We start from the raw sequence: 16846 nt of genomic DNA, 5'->3' as shown, positions 1-16846 counted from the left end.
TCTCTCTCTCTCCCTGTCTCTCCCTGTCTCTGTCTCTCCCTGTCTCTCTCCCTGTCTCTCCCTCTCTCCCTCTCTCCCTGTCTCTCTGTCTCTCCTTGTCTCTCCCTGTCTCTCTGTCTCTCCCTCTCTCGTTGTCCTGCTGTAAAAGTGGCACCACTCCACCCTGCATATTGCCCCTCCCTCTCACAGTACAGGTGGTTACATGGTGGTGTAACACGCCCTCCCCCACTTTATCCCCCTTTTCTCTCCTCCCCTTCTCCTGGTGTATAAAAGTCAGCCCAGACAATCGTGGGCTCAGTCTAGTCAACTAGAGAGAGAGAGAGAGAGAGAGAATACAGCACAAGACCTCTGGAGTACCACTGGCAACGGGACGGTCTTCTTTTACATACATACACACTCGCATTCACACTTTCTTCCACACACACAGACTCGGAAGCGGCAGCATGTTGGTGAACAGGGTCTGGCTTATGGTGTGTGTACTCTGCTGTGTGTGTGTGTCGGTGTGTGTGAACGCAGAGGAATATGAAGTGAACTACGCAGACAACTACGAAAACGAGATTACACAGGACCAACAGGACGGTACGTCTGTCTTTCACTCCTTCATTTCTTCCCTTGTTCTTCTGTCTCTCCGTTTCTCTCCTTGACCTGCTCCCCCTTTTCTCTCTCTGTTTCACTTGTTCACCTGAGGCCTACAATCTAGAGGTGGCTTGTATGGCTGACTGTAGATTGACAGTGTGGCGTCTGGTTCCCTCTCCCTCCAGGGGACTCCCCTATGACTACCTGCCAGGCTACAGACCTCTCTCGCTGGAACAAACTCTTCGTGGCTCTGGAGGACTCCCACCAGAGGGATATGATGCTGATGGAAGCCCTGGAGCAACGCTGTGGAACCCCGGGAGTCTGCCAGCAGTGCCTGCCTGCCATCGAAGCAGTTTTCCGGGGACAGGCAGAGCAGGCGAGCCCCAGGCTCCATCGAGGCCTAGTGGAGCTGAAGGAGGAGGTAACAGAACGAGAGGGGAGGATGAATTCTTCAATACAGCAGATCAGGCAGGAGGGAGCAGAAAGTTATGGGAGGATGATGGCTGTGTTACATCTTCTCCTTCAGAACAGCAAAGAGCAGAACCATAGACTACATCGATTGGAGGAGAGTAAGCTGAGAGGGGAGGTGACAGAAGGGGCTGAATCTTTTGGAGCCGGGCATAGAGAAGCAGAGCCAATCAGGACAGGGCATAAAGAGAATGGATTTAGGGGAGGGGCTTAGTGGGACAGGTAGACCAATAGGGACGAGACCTGGCAGTGTAGGGGCGGGTCTCGGACTGGGTTTGGGCATGAAGCTGTTCCCGTCAAGCACAAAGAAACAGGAAGTGACATCATCACCATCATCGGACCCGGGAAAGATTGAGTGGCCTCTGGTTGCTATAGCGATGTAAAAGCAGAAGGTGCAGACCCAGCTGGGCCTAATATCCTCTGTAGGGAACGAAGGATGAAAAAAGACGAGGAGAAATTAAAGGAAGGATGTCTGATGGAAATTGTCCTCTATCAGGGACTGAATTAAAACTAAAATATAAACTTGTTGAAATTTTGGAATTTTATACAATAGTAAAGCAAAACAATCGCCCTGAAATATGTTTAGTATTCTTTTAAATTCTGTAGAATTAAAGGAAATGCTCTGTGACTCTAATTGTCTAAGTGATGAATAAAGATTTGTTAAACTTTTTAATTGGTGGAAAGGGTTCCTCCTGTCTCAAGTTATACACCCACCATCTTTACCAGGGAAACTTGTCATCATGGACATTGTGGATAATAACAGGAGTGTCTCAGATACTGTTGACATCTCAGCTATAATCAGACACAGTCCTTTTTCTCATTACTAAGTTTATACACTTTAATAAACTGTTTAGGATTTTTGAAGTTTTGCCAGACTTATAACACAGTGACGGTTCTGCTGCCACAGAACTTCATTCATCTGTGTGTGTGTGTGTGTGTGTATTTGTGTGTGTGTGTGTGTGTTTGAGTGTGTGTGTGTGTCGGTGTGTGTCGGTGTGTGCTGGTGTGTGTGTGTTGGTGCGTGCTGGTGTGTGTGTGTCGGGGTGTGTGTGCTTGTGTGTGTGGGTGACATGAAGAGAGTTTTCCATATAAAGTAGCAGCCAGCTGGAGGCTAGGCTAGAAGGAGGGTGTGTTTGGAAACTGTCGGCTTTTCTCTCTTTTCTTCAAGGCCTAGTTTCAAAATGTCACAGGGTTCAAGGTATTTGAATCCCACCATCCTGGTTTACATGCATTGTGACCTGACACAACGATAGACGAGAGGAGAGGAGAGATGATGAGAGGAGAGGAGAGATGATGAGAGGAGAGGAGAGATGATGAGAGGAGAGGAGACGAGAGGAGGGATGACGAGAGATGACGAGAGGAGAGATGAGAGGTTATTATTAGTCTTAATCACAGCATGCACTCACAAACAGCTGCTATCAGATGGATAGATACACTCTCCCATCCTCCTCTCTCCCATACTCTTCTCTCCCATCCTCCTCTCTCCCATTCTCCTCTCTCCCATCCTCCTCTCCCCCATCCTCCTCTCTCCCATGCTGCTCTCTCCCATCCTCCTCTCTCCCATCCTCCTCTCCCCCATCCTCCTCTCTCCCATTCTCCTCTCTCCCATTCTCCTCTCTCCCATCCTCCTCTCTCCCATCCTCCTCTCTCCCATTCTCCTCTCTCCCATCCTCCTCTCCCCATCCTCCTCTCTCCCATCCTGCTCTCTCCCATCCTCCTCTCTCCCATCCTGCTCTCTCCCATCCTCCTCTCTCCCATCCTCCTCTCTCCCATCCTCCTCTCTCCCATCCTCCTCTCTCCCATCCTCCTCTCTCCCATCCTCCTCTCCCCCATCCTCCTCTCTCCCATCCTGCTCTCTCCCATCCTCCTCTCTCCCATCCTGCTCTCCCCCATCCTCCTCTCTCCCATCCTCCTCTCTCCCATCCTCCTCTCCCCCATCCTCCTCTCTCCCATCCTCCTCTCTCCCATCCTCCTCTCTCCCATCCTCCTCTCTCCCATCCTGCTCTCTCCCATCCTGCTCTCTCCCATCCTGCTCTCCCCCATCCTCCTCTCTCCCATCCTGCTCTCCCCCATCCTCCTCTCTCCCATCCTCCTCTCTCCCATCCTGCTCTCTCCCTTCCTCTTCTCTCCCATCCTGCTCTCCCCCATCCTCCTCTCCCCCATCCTCCTCTCTCCCATCCTCCTCTCTCCCATTCTCCTCCCTCCCATCCTCCTCTCCCCCATCCTCCTCTCTCCCATCCTGCTCTCTCCCATCCTGCTCTCTCCCATTCTCCTCTCTCCCATCCTGCTCTCTCCCATCCTCCTCTCTCCCATCCTGCTCTCTCCCATCCTCCTCTCTCCCATCCTGCTCTCCCCATCCTGCTCTCTCCCATCCTGCTCTCTCCCATCCTGCTCTCTCCCATCCTGCTCTCCCCCATCCTCCTCTCCCCCATCCTCCTCTCTCCCATCCTGCTCTCTCCCATCCTGCTCTCCCCCATCCTCCTCTCTCCCATACTCTTCTCTCCCATCCTGCTCTCCCCCATCCTCCTCTCTCCCATCCTCCTCTCTCCCATCCCGCTCTCTCCCATCCTGCTCTCTCCCATCCTCCTCTCTCCCATCCTGCTCTCTCCCATCCTGCTCTCTCCCATCCTCCTCTCTCCCATCCTGCTCTCTCCCATTCTCCTCTCTCCCATTCTCCTCTCCCATCCTGCTCTCTCCCATCCTCCTCTCTCCCATCCTGCTCTCCCCATCCTGGTCCCTCCCATCCTGGTCCCTCCCATCCTGCTCTCTCCCATCCTGCTTTCTCCCATCCTGCTCTCCCCCATCCTCCTCTCTCCCTTCCTCTTCTCTCCCATCCTGCTCTCCCCCATCCTCCTCTCTCCCATCCTCCTCTCTCCCATTCTCCTCCCTCCCATCCTCCTCTCCCCCATCCTCCTCTCTCCCATTCTCCTCCCTCACATCCTCCTCTCCCCCATCCTCCTCTCTCCCATCCTCCTCTCTCCCATCCTGCTCTCCCCCATCCTCCTCTCTCCCATACTCTTCTCTCCCATCCAGCTCTCCCCCATTCTCCTCTCTCCCATCCTGCTCTCTCCCATCCTGCTCTCTCCCATTCTCCTCTCTCCCATCCTCCTCTCTACCATTCTGCTCTCTCCCATCCTCCTCTCTCCCATTCTCCTCTCTCCCATCCTCCTCTCTCCCATCCTCCTCTCCCCCATCCTCCTCTCTCCCATCCTCCTCTCTCCCATCCTCCTCTCTCCCATCCTGCTCTCTCCCATCCTCCTCTCTCCCATCCTCCTCTCTCCCATCCTGCTTTCTCTCATCCTGCTCTCTCCCATCCTGCTCTCTCCCATCCTCCTCTCTCCCATTCTCCTCTCTCCCATCCTCCTCTCTCCCATCCTCCTCTCTCCTATCCTGCTCTCCCATTCTCCTCCCTCCCATCCTCCTCTCCCCCATCCTCCTCTCTCCCATTCTCCTCCCTCCCATCCTCCTCTCCCCCATCCTCCTCTCTCCAATCCTGCTCTCCCCCATCCTGCTCTCTCCCATCCTGCTCTCTCCCATCCTGCTCTCTCCCATCCTGCTCTCTCCCATCCTCCTCTCTCCCATCCTCCTCTCCCCCATCCTGCTCTCCCCCATCCTCCTCTCTCCCTACCTCTTCTCTCCCATCCTGCTCTCCCCCATCCTGCTCTCCCCCATCCTCCTCTCTCCCATCCTCCTCTCTCCCATCCTCCTCTCTCCTATCCTGCTCTCCCATTCTGCTCCCTCCCATCCTCCTCTCCCCCGTCCTCCTCTCTCCCATTCTCCTCCCTCCCATCCTCCTCTCCCCCATCCTCCTCTCTCCCATCCTCCTGTCTCCAATCCTGCTCTCCCCCATCCTGCTCTCTCCCATCCTGCTCTCTCCCATCCTGCTCTCTCCCATCCTGCTCTCCCCATCCTCCTCTCTCCCATCCTCCTCTCTCCCATCCTGCTCTCCCCCATCCTCCTCTCTCCCTACCTCTTCTCTCCCATCCTGCTCTCCCCCATCCTCCTCTCTCCCATCCTGCTCTCCCCCATCCTCCTCTCTCCCTACCTCTTCTCTCCCATCCTGCTCTCTCCCATCCTCCTCTCTCCCATCCTCCTCTCCCCCATCCTCCTCTCTCCCATCCTTCTCTCTCCAATCCTGCTCTCCCCCATCCTGCTCTCTCCCATCCTGCTCTCTCCCATCCTGCTCTCCCCCATCCTCCTCTCTCCCATCCTCCTCTCTCCCATCCTGCTCTCCCCCATCCTCCTCTCCCCTACCTCCTCTCTCCCATCCTGCTCTCCCCCATCCTCCTCTCTCCCATCCTCCTCTCACCCATTCTCCTCCCTCCCATCCTCCTCTCCCCCATCCTCCTCTCTCCCATTCTCCTCCCTCCCATCCTCCTCTCTCCCATCCTCCTCTCCCCCATCCTCCTCTCTCCCATCCTCCTCTCTCCCATCCTGCTCTCTCCCATCCTCCTCTCTCCCATCCTCCTCTCTCCCATCCTGCTTTCTCCCATCCTGCTCTCTCCCATCCTGCTCTCCCCATCCTCCTCTCTCCCATCCTCCTCTCTCCCATCCTCCTCTCTCCCATCCTGCTCTCCCATTCTCCTCCCTCCCATCCTCCTCTCCCCCATCCTCCTCTCTCCCATTCTCCTCCCTCCCATCCTCCTCTCCCCCATCCTCCTCTCTCCCATCCTCCTCTCTCCAATCCTGCTCTCCCCCATCCTCCTCTCTCCCATACTCTTCTCTCCCATCCAGCTCTCCCCCATCCTCCTCTCTCCCATTCTCCTCTCTCCCATCCTCCTCTCCCCCATCCTGCTCTCTCCCATCCTCCTCTCTCCCATCCTGCTCTCCCCATCCTGCTCTCTCTCATCCTGCTCTCTCCCATCCTGCTCTCTCCCATCCTGCTCTCCCCCATCCTCCTCTCTCCCATCCTCTTCTCTCCCATCCTGCTCTCTCCCATCCTGCTCTCTCCCATCCTCCTCTCTCCCATCCTGCTCTCTCCCATCCTGCTCTCTCCCATCCTGCTCTCCCATCCTGCTCTCTCCCATCCTCCTTTCTCCCATCCTCATTTCTCCCATCCTGCTCTCTCCCATCCTCCTCTCTCCCATCCTCCTCTCTCCCTCTCTCTTGCCCTCTCTCTGGCTGTCTGTCTCTCTCCCTCCCTCTGGCTGTCTGTCTCTCTCGCTCTCTCTCTCTCTCCCTCTGTCTCTCTCTTTCTCTCCCTCCCTCTGGCTGTCTGTCTCTCTCTCTCTCCCTGGCTGTCTGTCTCTCGCCCTCCCCCATGGCTGTCTGTCTGTCTCTCTCTTTCCCTCCCTCTGGCTGTCTGTCTCTCTCTCTCTCCCTCCCTCTTGCTGTCTGTCCCTCCCTCCCTCCCTCCCTCCCTCCCTCCATCTCTCTCTCCCTCTGGCTGTCTCTCTCTCTCTCCCTCCCTCTGGCTGTCTGTCTCTCTCCCTCCCTCGGTCTGTCTGTCTGTCTCTCTCTCTCTCTCTCCCTCCCTCTGGCTGTCTGTCTCTCTCTCTCCATCTCTCTGTCTGTCTGTCTGTCTGTCTGTCTGTCTGTCTGTCTGTCTGTCTGTCTGTCTGTCTGTCTGTCTGTCTCTCTCTCTCTCTCTCTCTCTCTCTCTCCCTCCCTCTGGCTGTCTCTCTCTCTCTGCCTCCCTCTGGCTGTCTGTCTGTCTGTCTCTCTCTCTCTCTCTCTCTCCATCCCTCTGGCTGTCTGTCTGTCTCTCTCTCTCTCTCTCTCTCTCTCCCACCCTCTGTCTGTCTGTCTCTTTCTCCCTACCTCACTCTGGCTGTCTCTCTCTCTCTCTTCCTCCCTCTGGCTGTGTCTCTCTCTCTGTCTGTCTCTCTCTCTCCATCTGGCTGTCTGTCTCTCTCTCCCTCTCTCTCTCTGTCTGTCTGTCTCTCTCGCCCTCCCTCTGGCTGTCTCTCTCTCTCTGTCTGTCTGGCTGTCTCTCTCTCTCTCCCCCTCGCCCCTCTCCTCCTCTGTCTGTCCGTCCGTCCGTCCGTCCGTCCGTCCCTCCCTCCCTCCCTCCCTCCCTCCCTCCCTCCCTCCCTCCCTCCCTCCCTCCCTCCCTCCCTCCCTCCCTCCCTCCCTCCCTCCGTCTGTCTGTCTCTCTCTCTCTCTCCCTCCCTCTGGCTGTCTGTCTGTCTCTCCCTCTGGCTGTCTGTCTGTCTCTCTCTCCCTCCCTCTGACTGTCCCTCCCTCCTCCCTCCCTCCCTCCCTCCCTCCCTCCGTCCGTCTCTCTCTCTCTCTCTCTCTCCCTCCCTCTGGCTGTCTGTCTCTATAGTTGGCATTGATCACCTTCGCTAACCCTCAGCTGGCTCGCATAGTCAGTGACACTTTAACATGTGAAACTCAGCCAACACACACACACAGTCAGTAGGAGAGCAAATCACAGTAACACAGTGAGGTTTTAATATGACATCACAATAGCCAGTAAGACAACACAGTATTGGCACTTCACAACAATTACAACAACTACAATACAAAATAGATACATTTACTATTCACATTGGGGTAGGTAGATGTTTTCCCAAACCACTGATACAGGGTCAGATACAGTGCCTTGCGAAAGTATTTGGACCCCTTGAACTTTGCGAACTTTTGCCACATTTCAGGCTTCAAACATAAAGATATAAAACATAAAGATATAAAACTGTATTTTTTTTGTGAAGAATCAACAACAAGTGGGACACAATCATGAAGTGGAACGACATTTATTGGATATTTCAAACTTTTTTAACAAATCAAAAACTGAAAAATTGGGCGTGCAAAATTATTCAGCCCTTTACTTTCAGTGCAGCAAACTCTCTCCAGAAGTTCAGTGAGGATCTCTGAATGATCCAATGTTGACCTAAATGACTAATGATGATAAATACAATCCACCTGTGTGTAATCAAGTCTCCGTAGAAATGCACCTGCACTGTGATAGTCTCAGAGGTCCGTTAAAAGCGCAGAGAGCATCATGAAGAACAAGGCAGGTCCGAGATACTGTTGTGAAGAAGTTTAAAGGTCGCAAAGTTCAAGGGGGCCGAATACTTTCGCAAGGCACTGTATTTTGACACCTCCTAATGGTTAAGTTAAGGATTGGAGTTGGTGTATCTGATTCTAGATCAGTGGTTAAAGACAGCTATTTTAGCTCAAGCATTAACATTCACCATAGAGTCCTCTTATATACACACTGACCTCAGAGAGAGAGAGAGAGAGAGAGAGAAAGAGAGAGGAGAGAGAGAGAGAGAGAGAGAGACAGAGAGAGACAGAGAGAGAGAGAGAGAGCACAAACCCCCTGGGAAAAGAGAGAAAGACAGAAACATAGATAGAAGGGGAGTGGTCTATTTGATTGGCAGTCCAGAATCTTTGTGCGTACATGTCTCCTTGCATGTGCTTTTGTGTGTGTGTGTGCGTGTGTGCTATTTAATTGGCGAGTCCAGGATCTCTTCGTACTCTTCTCTCTGTTTCCTCCCACTTCCTCGAGAGGGGAGGAGCTTCACTGTAACAAGCCAACCCACGCTTGCCACCACCACCACACCCCCTATGACCTCACACACTGAGGGAACCAATGGCACAACAGCGATCTCCAGCACCATAGCGACCGGTACTTCCAGACCCTGTGTAGCCGACACCAAAGCTGGGTGAAGTCGGGTGAGGCCATGGGTCACCCCCACAAACCCCCCAGCAGAGCACACAGCTACCCCCAGGACGATGCACCAAGCCTGGAGACTGGCCGGCCACACTGGCCCCTGTCGGAGGAGAAGCATGGAGACTGCGGTGCTCAGACAGCCGGTCCAGCTGACAGTGAACAGAGCGGTGCCGACACTGACCCGTTCCTTCAGAGAGCGGTACATGACTAGAGCCAGAGACATCCATAGCCCTGCGAGAACAGTCAGGGACCAACCAAACGCTTCCCGCCAGAACTGGGCCGACTGTTGTGCCGGTGTCGCCCCATTGGGCATTCCTGACTCGGTCCCGTTGTTGTTCTCATCCAGCCCTGTTGGGTTAGGAACTAGCGCCAGACCCAGTCCTAACACGCCTGTCGCTACGGTGACCAGGTCTACCAATCCCAGCCGCTCGTCCAGGAGCAACAACGCCAGAGTGGCCGACAGGACGGTGGTCGCCAGGCGCCAGGTTGTCAACATGACCCCGTCATCGCCGGGGGAGACGAAGGATAAGGACGAGTAAGCGCAGCAGAGGGAGAAGGAGTGAGTCAGACCGTACAGGAGCAGCTTCCGCCGATAGCCCTTTGAGCCAAAGGCCGTCTCCGCCCGTTTCATTGGTACAGTCCCATAGAGCAGCTGGAGGATGGATCGTACCAAGAGGAGAGTTAAGGGTGGGAGATTAAAGTGTGAGGCGGCCAGGCGTGTCAGAACACACACACAGCCATGAGCCAGCCCCGCCAAGACCACACTGGCCCACGTGAGCCGAGACGCAGAGACAGACGCCTCGCCGAAACTCGCTAGCTGCTCCCCTACTCCCCCTCCTGCACCATTCCCTCCTCCCTCCACTCCCCCCTCGCCTCCTCCCATTGGAGGTCTAGGGGGTGTGTCTTTGTTTTTGTCCTTCCCTCCAAACAGAGCGCCGGCCTTTCCTGTCCACTTCCTGGTTCCTGTCAGCTGTTTCTTGTCCGAGGTCTCCTCCAGGAAGGAGCCGAAGTCCTCGAAGGAGGGCGCGTCATCGTACCCCTCGTCTCCGGGCTGGGGGAAGTGTGTGTGTGTGTGGGGTGTGTGTGGGGCGTACTTGGCGGTGACGGTGTGAGGGTGGATCTTCACCCGTTTCTTGGAGCCGTCCAGAAGATGAGTGGATTCCATGGTTACTCACCTGTAGGGAGGAGAGGTGAGGACAAACGTTAGACACCGACACACACCCCTCAGACAGAAACAGAGGGGTTTCACCTAATGGCATTGTCTTCCGACCTCATTGCCATGGACTATCTATGAGAGCAGACGGAGTCGTCTATCTGACGTGACCCTCTTCTGTGTCTGCCAGGTGACTCAGCCAGTGGTTGTAATTCACTGTTCTGACGCAGAGGATGCTGCTGCAGTGGACACACACACACCTTCTACAATATACACAGACAGTAGACACACACACCTTCTACAATATACACAGACAGTAGACACACACACCTTCTACAATATACCAAGACAGTAGACACACACACCTTCTACAATATACACAGACAGTAGACACACACACCTTCTACAATATACACAGACAGTAGACACACACACCTTCTACAATATACACAGACAGTAGACACACACACCTTCTACAATATACACAGACAGTAGACACACACACCTTCTACAATATACACAGACAGTAGACACACACACCACCTACAATATACACAGACAGTAGACACACACACCTTCTACAATATACACAGACAGTAGACACACACACCTTCTACAATATACACAGACAGTAGACACACACACCTTCTACAATATACACAGACAGTAGACACACACACCTTCTACAATATACACAGACAGTAGACACACACACACCTACAATATACACAGACAGTAGACACACACACCACCGACAATATACACAGACAGTAGACACACACACCTTCTACAATATATACAGACAGTAGACACACACCTACAATATACACAGACAGTAGACACACACCTTCTACAAACTACACAGACAGTAGACACACACCTACAATATACACAGACAGTAGACACACACCTTCAACAATATACACAGACAGTAGACACACACACCGACAATATACACAGACAGTAGACACACACACCTTCTACAATATACACAGACAGTAGACACACACCTTCTACAAACTACACAGACAGTAGACACACACACCTTCTACAATATACACAGACAGTAGACACACACACCACCGACAATATACACAGACAGTAGACACACACACCTTCTACAATATACACAGACAGTAGACACACACACCTACAATATACACAGACAGTAGACACACACACCTTCTACAATATACACAGACAGTAGACACACACCTTCTACAATAGACACAGACAGTAGACACACACCTACAATATATACAGACAGTAGACACACACCTACAATATATACAGACAGTAGACAGTAGACACACACACCTTCTACAATATACACAGACAGTAGAAACACACACCTTCTACAATATACACAGACAGTAGACACACACCTACAATATACACAGACAGTAGACACACACCTTCTACAAACTACACAGACAGTAGACACACACCTACAATATACACAGACAGTAGACACACACCTTCAACAATATACACAGACAGTAGACACACACACCGACAATATACACAGACAGTAGACACACACACCTTCTACAATATACACAGACAGTAGACACACACCTTCTACAAACTACACAGACAGTAGACACACACCTACAATATACACAGACAGTAGACACACACCTTCAACAAACTACACAGACAGTAGACACACACCTTCTACAAACTACACAGACAGTAGACACACACCTACAATATACACAGACAGTAGACACACACCTTCTACAAACTACACAGACAGTAGACACACACACCTACTACAATATACACAGACAGTAGACACACACACCGACAATATACACAGACAGTAGACACACACACCTTCTACAATATACACAGACAGTAGACACACACCTTCTACAAACTACACAGACAGTAGACAAACACCTACAATATACACAGACAGTAGACACACACACTTTCTACAATATACACAGACAGTAGACACACACCTTCTACAAACTACACAGACAGTAGACACACACCTACAATATACACAGACAGTAGACACACACACCTTCTACAATATACACAGACAGTAGACACACACACCTTCTACAATATACACAGACAGTAGACACACACACCTTCTACAATATACACAGACAGTAGACACACACACCTTCTACAATATACACAGACAGTAGACACACACACCTTCTACAATATACACAGACAGTAGACACACACACACCTTCTACAATATACACAGACAGTAGACACACACACCTTCTACAATATACACAGACAGTAGACACACACACACCTTCTACAATATACGCAGACAGTAGACACACATACACCTACAATATACACAGACAGTAGACACACACACACCTACAATATACACAGACAGTAGACACACATACACCTACAATATACACAGACAGTAGACACACACACACCTACAATATACACAAACAGTAGACACACACACCTACAATATACACAGACAGTAGACACACATACACCTACAATATACACAGACAGTAGACACACACCTACAATATACACAGACAGTAGACACACACCTACAATATACACAGACAGTAGACACACACACACCTACAATATACACAGACAGTACACACACATACACCTACAATATACACAGACAGTAGACACACACACCTACAATATACACAGACAGTAGACACACACACCTACAATATACACAGACAGTAGACACACCCACCTTCTACAATATACACAGACAGTACACACACACACACCTACAATATACACAGACAGTAGACACACACACACCTTCAACAATATACACAGACAGTAGACACACACACCGACAATATACACAGACAGTAGACACACACCTACAATATACACAGACAGTAGACACACACCTACAATATACACAGACAGTAGACACACACCTACAATATACACAGACAGTAGACACACACCTACAATATACACAGACAGTAGACACACACACACCTTCAACAATATACACAGACAGTAGACACACACACCGACAATATACACAGACAGTAGACACACACACACCTTCAACAATATACACAGACAGTAGACACACACACCGACAATATACACAGACAGTAGACACACACACCTACAATATACACAGACAGTAGACACACACCTACAATATACACAGACAGTAGACACACACACCGACAATATACACAGACAGTAGACACACACCTACAATATACACAGACAGTAGACACACACCTACAATATACACAGACAGTAGACACACACCTACAATATACACAAACAGTAGACACACACACACCTACAATATACACAGACAGTAAACACACACACCTTCTACAATATACACAGACAGTAGACACACACACCTACAATATACACAGACAGTAGACACACACCTACAATATACACAGACAGTAGACACACAGACCTTCTACAATATACACAGACAGTAGACACACACACACACCTTCTACAATATACACAGACAGTAGACACACACACCTTCTACAATATACACAGACAGTAGACACACACACCTTCTACAACATACACAGACAGTAGACAGTTGACACACACACCTACAATATACACAGACAGTAGACAGTAGACACACACACCTACAATATACACAGACAGTAGACACACACCTACAATATACACAGACAGTAGACACACACACCTACAATATACACAGACAGTAGACACACACACCTTCTACAATATACACAGACAGTAGACACACACACCTACAATATACAGTGCCTTGCGAAAGTATTCGGCCCCCTTGAACTTTGCGACCTTTTGCCACATTTCAGGCTTCAAACATAAAGATATAAAACTGTATTTTTTTGTGAAGAATCAACAACAAGTGGGACACAATCATGAAGTGGAACGACATTTATTGGATATTTCAAACTTTTTTAACAAATCAAAAACAGAAAAATTGGGCGTGCATAATTATTCAGCCCCCTTAAGTTAATACTTTGTAGCGCCACCTTTTGCTGCGATTACAGCTGTAAGTCACTTGGGGTATGTATCTATCAGTTTTGCACATCGAGAGACTGACATTTTTTCCCATTCCTCCTTGCAAAACAGCTCGAGCTCAGTGAGGTTGGATGGAGAGCATTTGTGAACAGCAGTTTTCAGTTCTTTCCACAGATTCTCGATTGGATTCAGGTCTGGACTTTGACTTGGCCATTCTAACACCTGGATATGTTTATTTTTGAACCATTCCATTGTAGATTTTGCTTTATGTTTTGGATCATTGTCTTGTTGGAAGACAAATCTCCGTCCCAGTCTCAGGTCTTTTGCAGACTCCATCAGGTTTTCTTCCAGAATGGTCCTGTATTTGGCTCCATCCATCTTCCCATCAATTTTAACCAATCTACCCTGTCCCTGCTGAAGAAAAGCAGGCCCAAACCATGATGCTGCCACCACCATGTTTGACAGTGGAGATGGTGTGTTCAGGGTGATGAGCTGTGTTGCTTTTACGCCAAACATAACGTTTTGCATTGTTGCCAAAAAGTTCAATTTTGGTTTCATCTGACCAGAGCACCTTCTTCCACATGTTTGGTGTGTCTCCCAGGTGGCTTGTGGCAAACTTTAAACAACACTTTTTATGGATATCTTTAAGAAATGGCTTTCTTCTTGCCACTCTTCCATAAAGGCCAGATTTGTGCAATATACGACTGATTGTTGTCCTATGGACAGAGTCTCCCACCTCAGCTGTAGATCTCTGCAGTTCATCCAGAGTGATCATGGGCCTCTTGGCTGCATCTCTGATCAGTCTTCTCCTTGTATGAGCTGAAAGTTTAGAGGGACGGCCAGGTCTTGGTAGATTTGCAGTGGTCTGATACTCCTTCCATTTCAATATTATCACTTGCACAGTGCTCCTTGGGATGTTTAAAGCTTGGGAAATCTTTTTGTATCCAAATCCGGCTTTTGACTTCTTCACAACAGTATCTCGGACCTGCCTGGTGTGTTCCTTGTTCTTCATGATGCTCTCTGCGCTTTTAACGGACCTCTGAGACTATCACAGTGCAGGTGCATTTATACGGAGACTTGATTACACACAGGTGGATTGTATTTATCATCATTAGTCATTTAGTTCAACATTGGATCATTCAGAGATCCTCACTGAACTTCTGGAGAGAGTTTGCTGCACTGAAAGTAAAGGGGCTGAATAATTTTGCACGCCCAATTTTTCAGTTTTTGATTTGTTAAAAAGGTTTGAAATATCCAATAAATGTCGTTCCACTTCATGATTGTGTCCCACTTGTTGTTGATTCTTCACAAAAAAATACAGTTTTATATCTTTATGTTTGAAGCCTGAAATGTGGCAAAAGGTCGTAAAGTTCAAGGGGGCCAAATACTTTCGCAAGGCACTGTACACAGACAGTAGACACACACACCTACAATATACACAGACAGTAGACACACACACACCTACAATATACACAGACAGTAGACACACACACCTACAATATACACAGACAGTAGACACACACACCTACAAAATACACAGACAGTAGACACACACCTTCTACAATATACACAGACAGTAGACACACACCTACAATATACACAGACAGTAGACACACACACCTACAATATACACAGACAGTAGACACACACACCTACAATATACACAGACAGTAGACACACACACACCTACAATATACACAGACAGTAGTCACACACACCTTCTACAATATAGGTCATCTGAGTGTGGCCCCCAGGACTGTGTTACCCATTGAGCTATGTATAGAAAGAGCTTCAGCAGGTTTTCAGGTCTCAGGTATGGTTACTCATGGTGACTCAATCACTGACTGTTCTAATAAGGACAGAATGCTGTCTGGCTGGCTGGATGCTGACGAAAAAGATGCCACGAGTCTGTGTGGTGGGTTGCGTGCACGTGTCATCTTGTCACTGGGCGAGAGAGAGGATGAGTGTGTCTTGTCAAGGTTACACACACACGGTCCGTGCTGGATGTATGATTGGAACGAGGCGCGTACCCGCGCACAGGAAGTAATGCTGCTGTACGCGGCAGGACAAATTATCACCACAATTATAGAAACCACAAAATAAACAGAAAATAGCCCCACCGTGGTATGGTCGATACCGTGTCAGTTAGCCGACTATTCCACCGTCATTATTCCCTGCTCTCGCGTAGATTGATGACTAAATCAAGTGATATGTGTAACTACTACCAGAAACTCACCTACTGTATTGCGTCAATTCGGTGCCCTCCGCTCATTCACCGAACAAATGTCTTCTGTCAGATCAGGGAAAGAGGCATCCTTCCACCCGCTTCCCTCCTCATGGGTGGTTTGGCGTGCCTCCAAGGTTACCAGTCTCCCAACGGGTCTATCTGGCTCCTCCAACCGCCGGTAGAGCACTGTTGTCGACCACAGGGGTAGAGGGTGTCGGTGATAAAAATCCTTCCTCCTTTTCTGTCTCCCGATCCCTCACCCGTCCTCCCTCACTCACACACACAGCAGCTGCGCTTCTCAGCTTGCCCGACGGTGGAGAGAGAGAGTGAAAGAAGAGGGAACGATGTCATTATGCTTAAGCATGCATAGCGACCAAAAATCATCATCATAAACACTGACCACTGTCAGTCACGTTTGTGTGTGTGCGCGTTTATGTATGCACGCACGCACAAACACACGCACAAACTCACGCACACACACAGAGACAGATCTGGTCCCAGCGGGGAACTATTGGTCCTTCTCTATCCCACATCTATATTTCATCACCTTCTCAACGCTCCTCTGCTGTAGTAGGGAATGATGATAGTCTCTCTTTCTCTCTCTCTCTCTCTCTCTCTCTCTCTCTCTCTCTCTCTCTCTCTGACTTTCTCTCTCCTGGGTTGTCATTGTGTGTGTGTATGTGTGTGTGCCTGCGTGCATGCAAGCATGTGTTTGTGTCATGGCTTGTACCCCATACCAGTAATTACCTCTTCCTTTAGCTGCATGCAGTCTATAGTTTGTCCCTGAGGCTGGTTGACAGACAGACAGTTAGACAGGAAG

At 49.9% G+C, this 16846-nt stretch overlaps 2 protein-coding genes across 3 annotated transcripts; one reads left to right on the top strand and one right to left on the bottom strand.

The window, feature by feature from the left end:
• Positions 1 to 272: 272 nt before the first annotated feature.
• Positions 273 to 1709, top strand: LOC118363147 (uncharacterized). The gene is made up of 2 exons (XM_035743842.2): positions 273 to 579; positions 762 to 1709. Exons 1-2 carry the CDS (start codon positions 444 to 446, stop codon positions 1256 to 1258), a joined length of 633 nt encoding a protein of 210 aa, XP_035599735.1. The 5' UTR covers positions 273 to 443; the 3' UTR covers positions 1259 to 1709.
• A 5708-nt stretch (positions 1710 to 7417) lies between these two features.
• Positions 7418 to 16617, bottom strand: LOC127914039 (solute carrier family 35 member G2-like). Of its 2 annotated transcripts, none has more exons than XM_052488905.1 (2): positions 16040 to 16617; positions 7418 to 9840 (listed from the first exon to the last, which is right to left on the bottom strand). In XM_052488905.1, the coding sequence occupies exon 2, from the start codon at positions 9828 to 9830 to the stop codon at positions 8436 to 8438; it is 1395 nt and encodes a 464-aa protein (XP_052344865.1). In that variant the 5' UTR covers positions 9831 to 9840; positions 16040 to 16617; the 3' UTR covers positions 7418 to 8435. The 2 variants fall into 2 exon arrangements, with proteins under 2 accessions (XP_052344865.1, XP_052344864.1); XM_052488904.1 differs by having other exon boundaries at positions 16036 to 16616.
• Between the last annotated feature and the right edge of the window lie 229 nt (positions 16618 to 16846).

This window comes from Oncorhynchus keta, chromosome 30 (assembly GCF_023373465.1).
Source record: "Oncorhynchus keta strain PuntledgeMale-10-30-2019 chromosome 30, Oket_V2, whole genome shotgun sequence".
Taxonomy (NCBI): domain Eukaryota; kingdom Metazoa; phylum Chordata; class Actinopteri; order Salmoniformes; family Salmonidae; genus Oncorhynchus; species Oncorhynchus keta.
The sequence above is the reverse complement of the archived record's forward strand: the minus strand, read 5'-3'. Positions and strand labels throughout refer to the sequence as shown.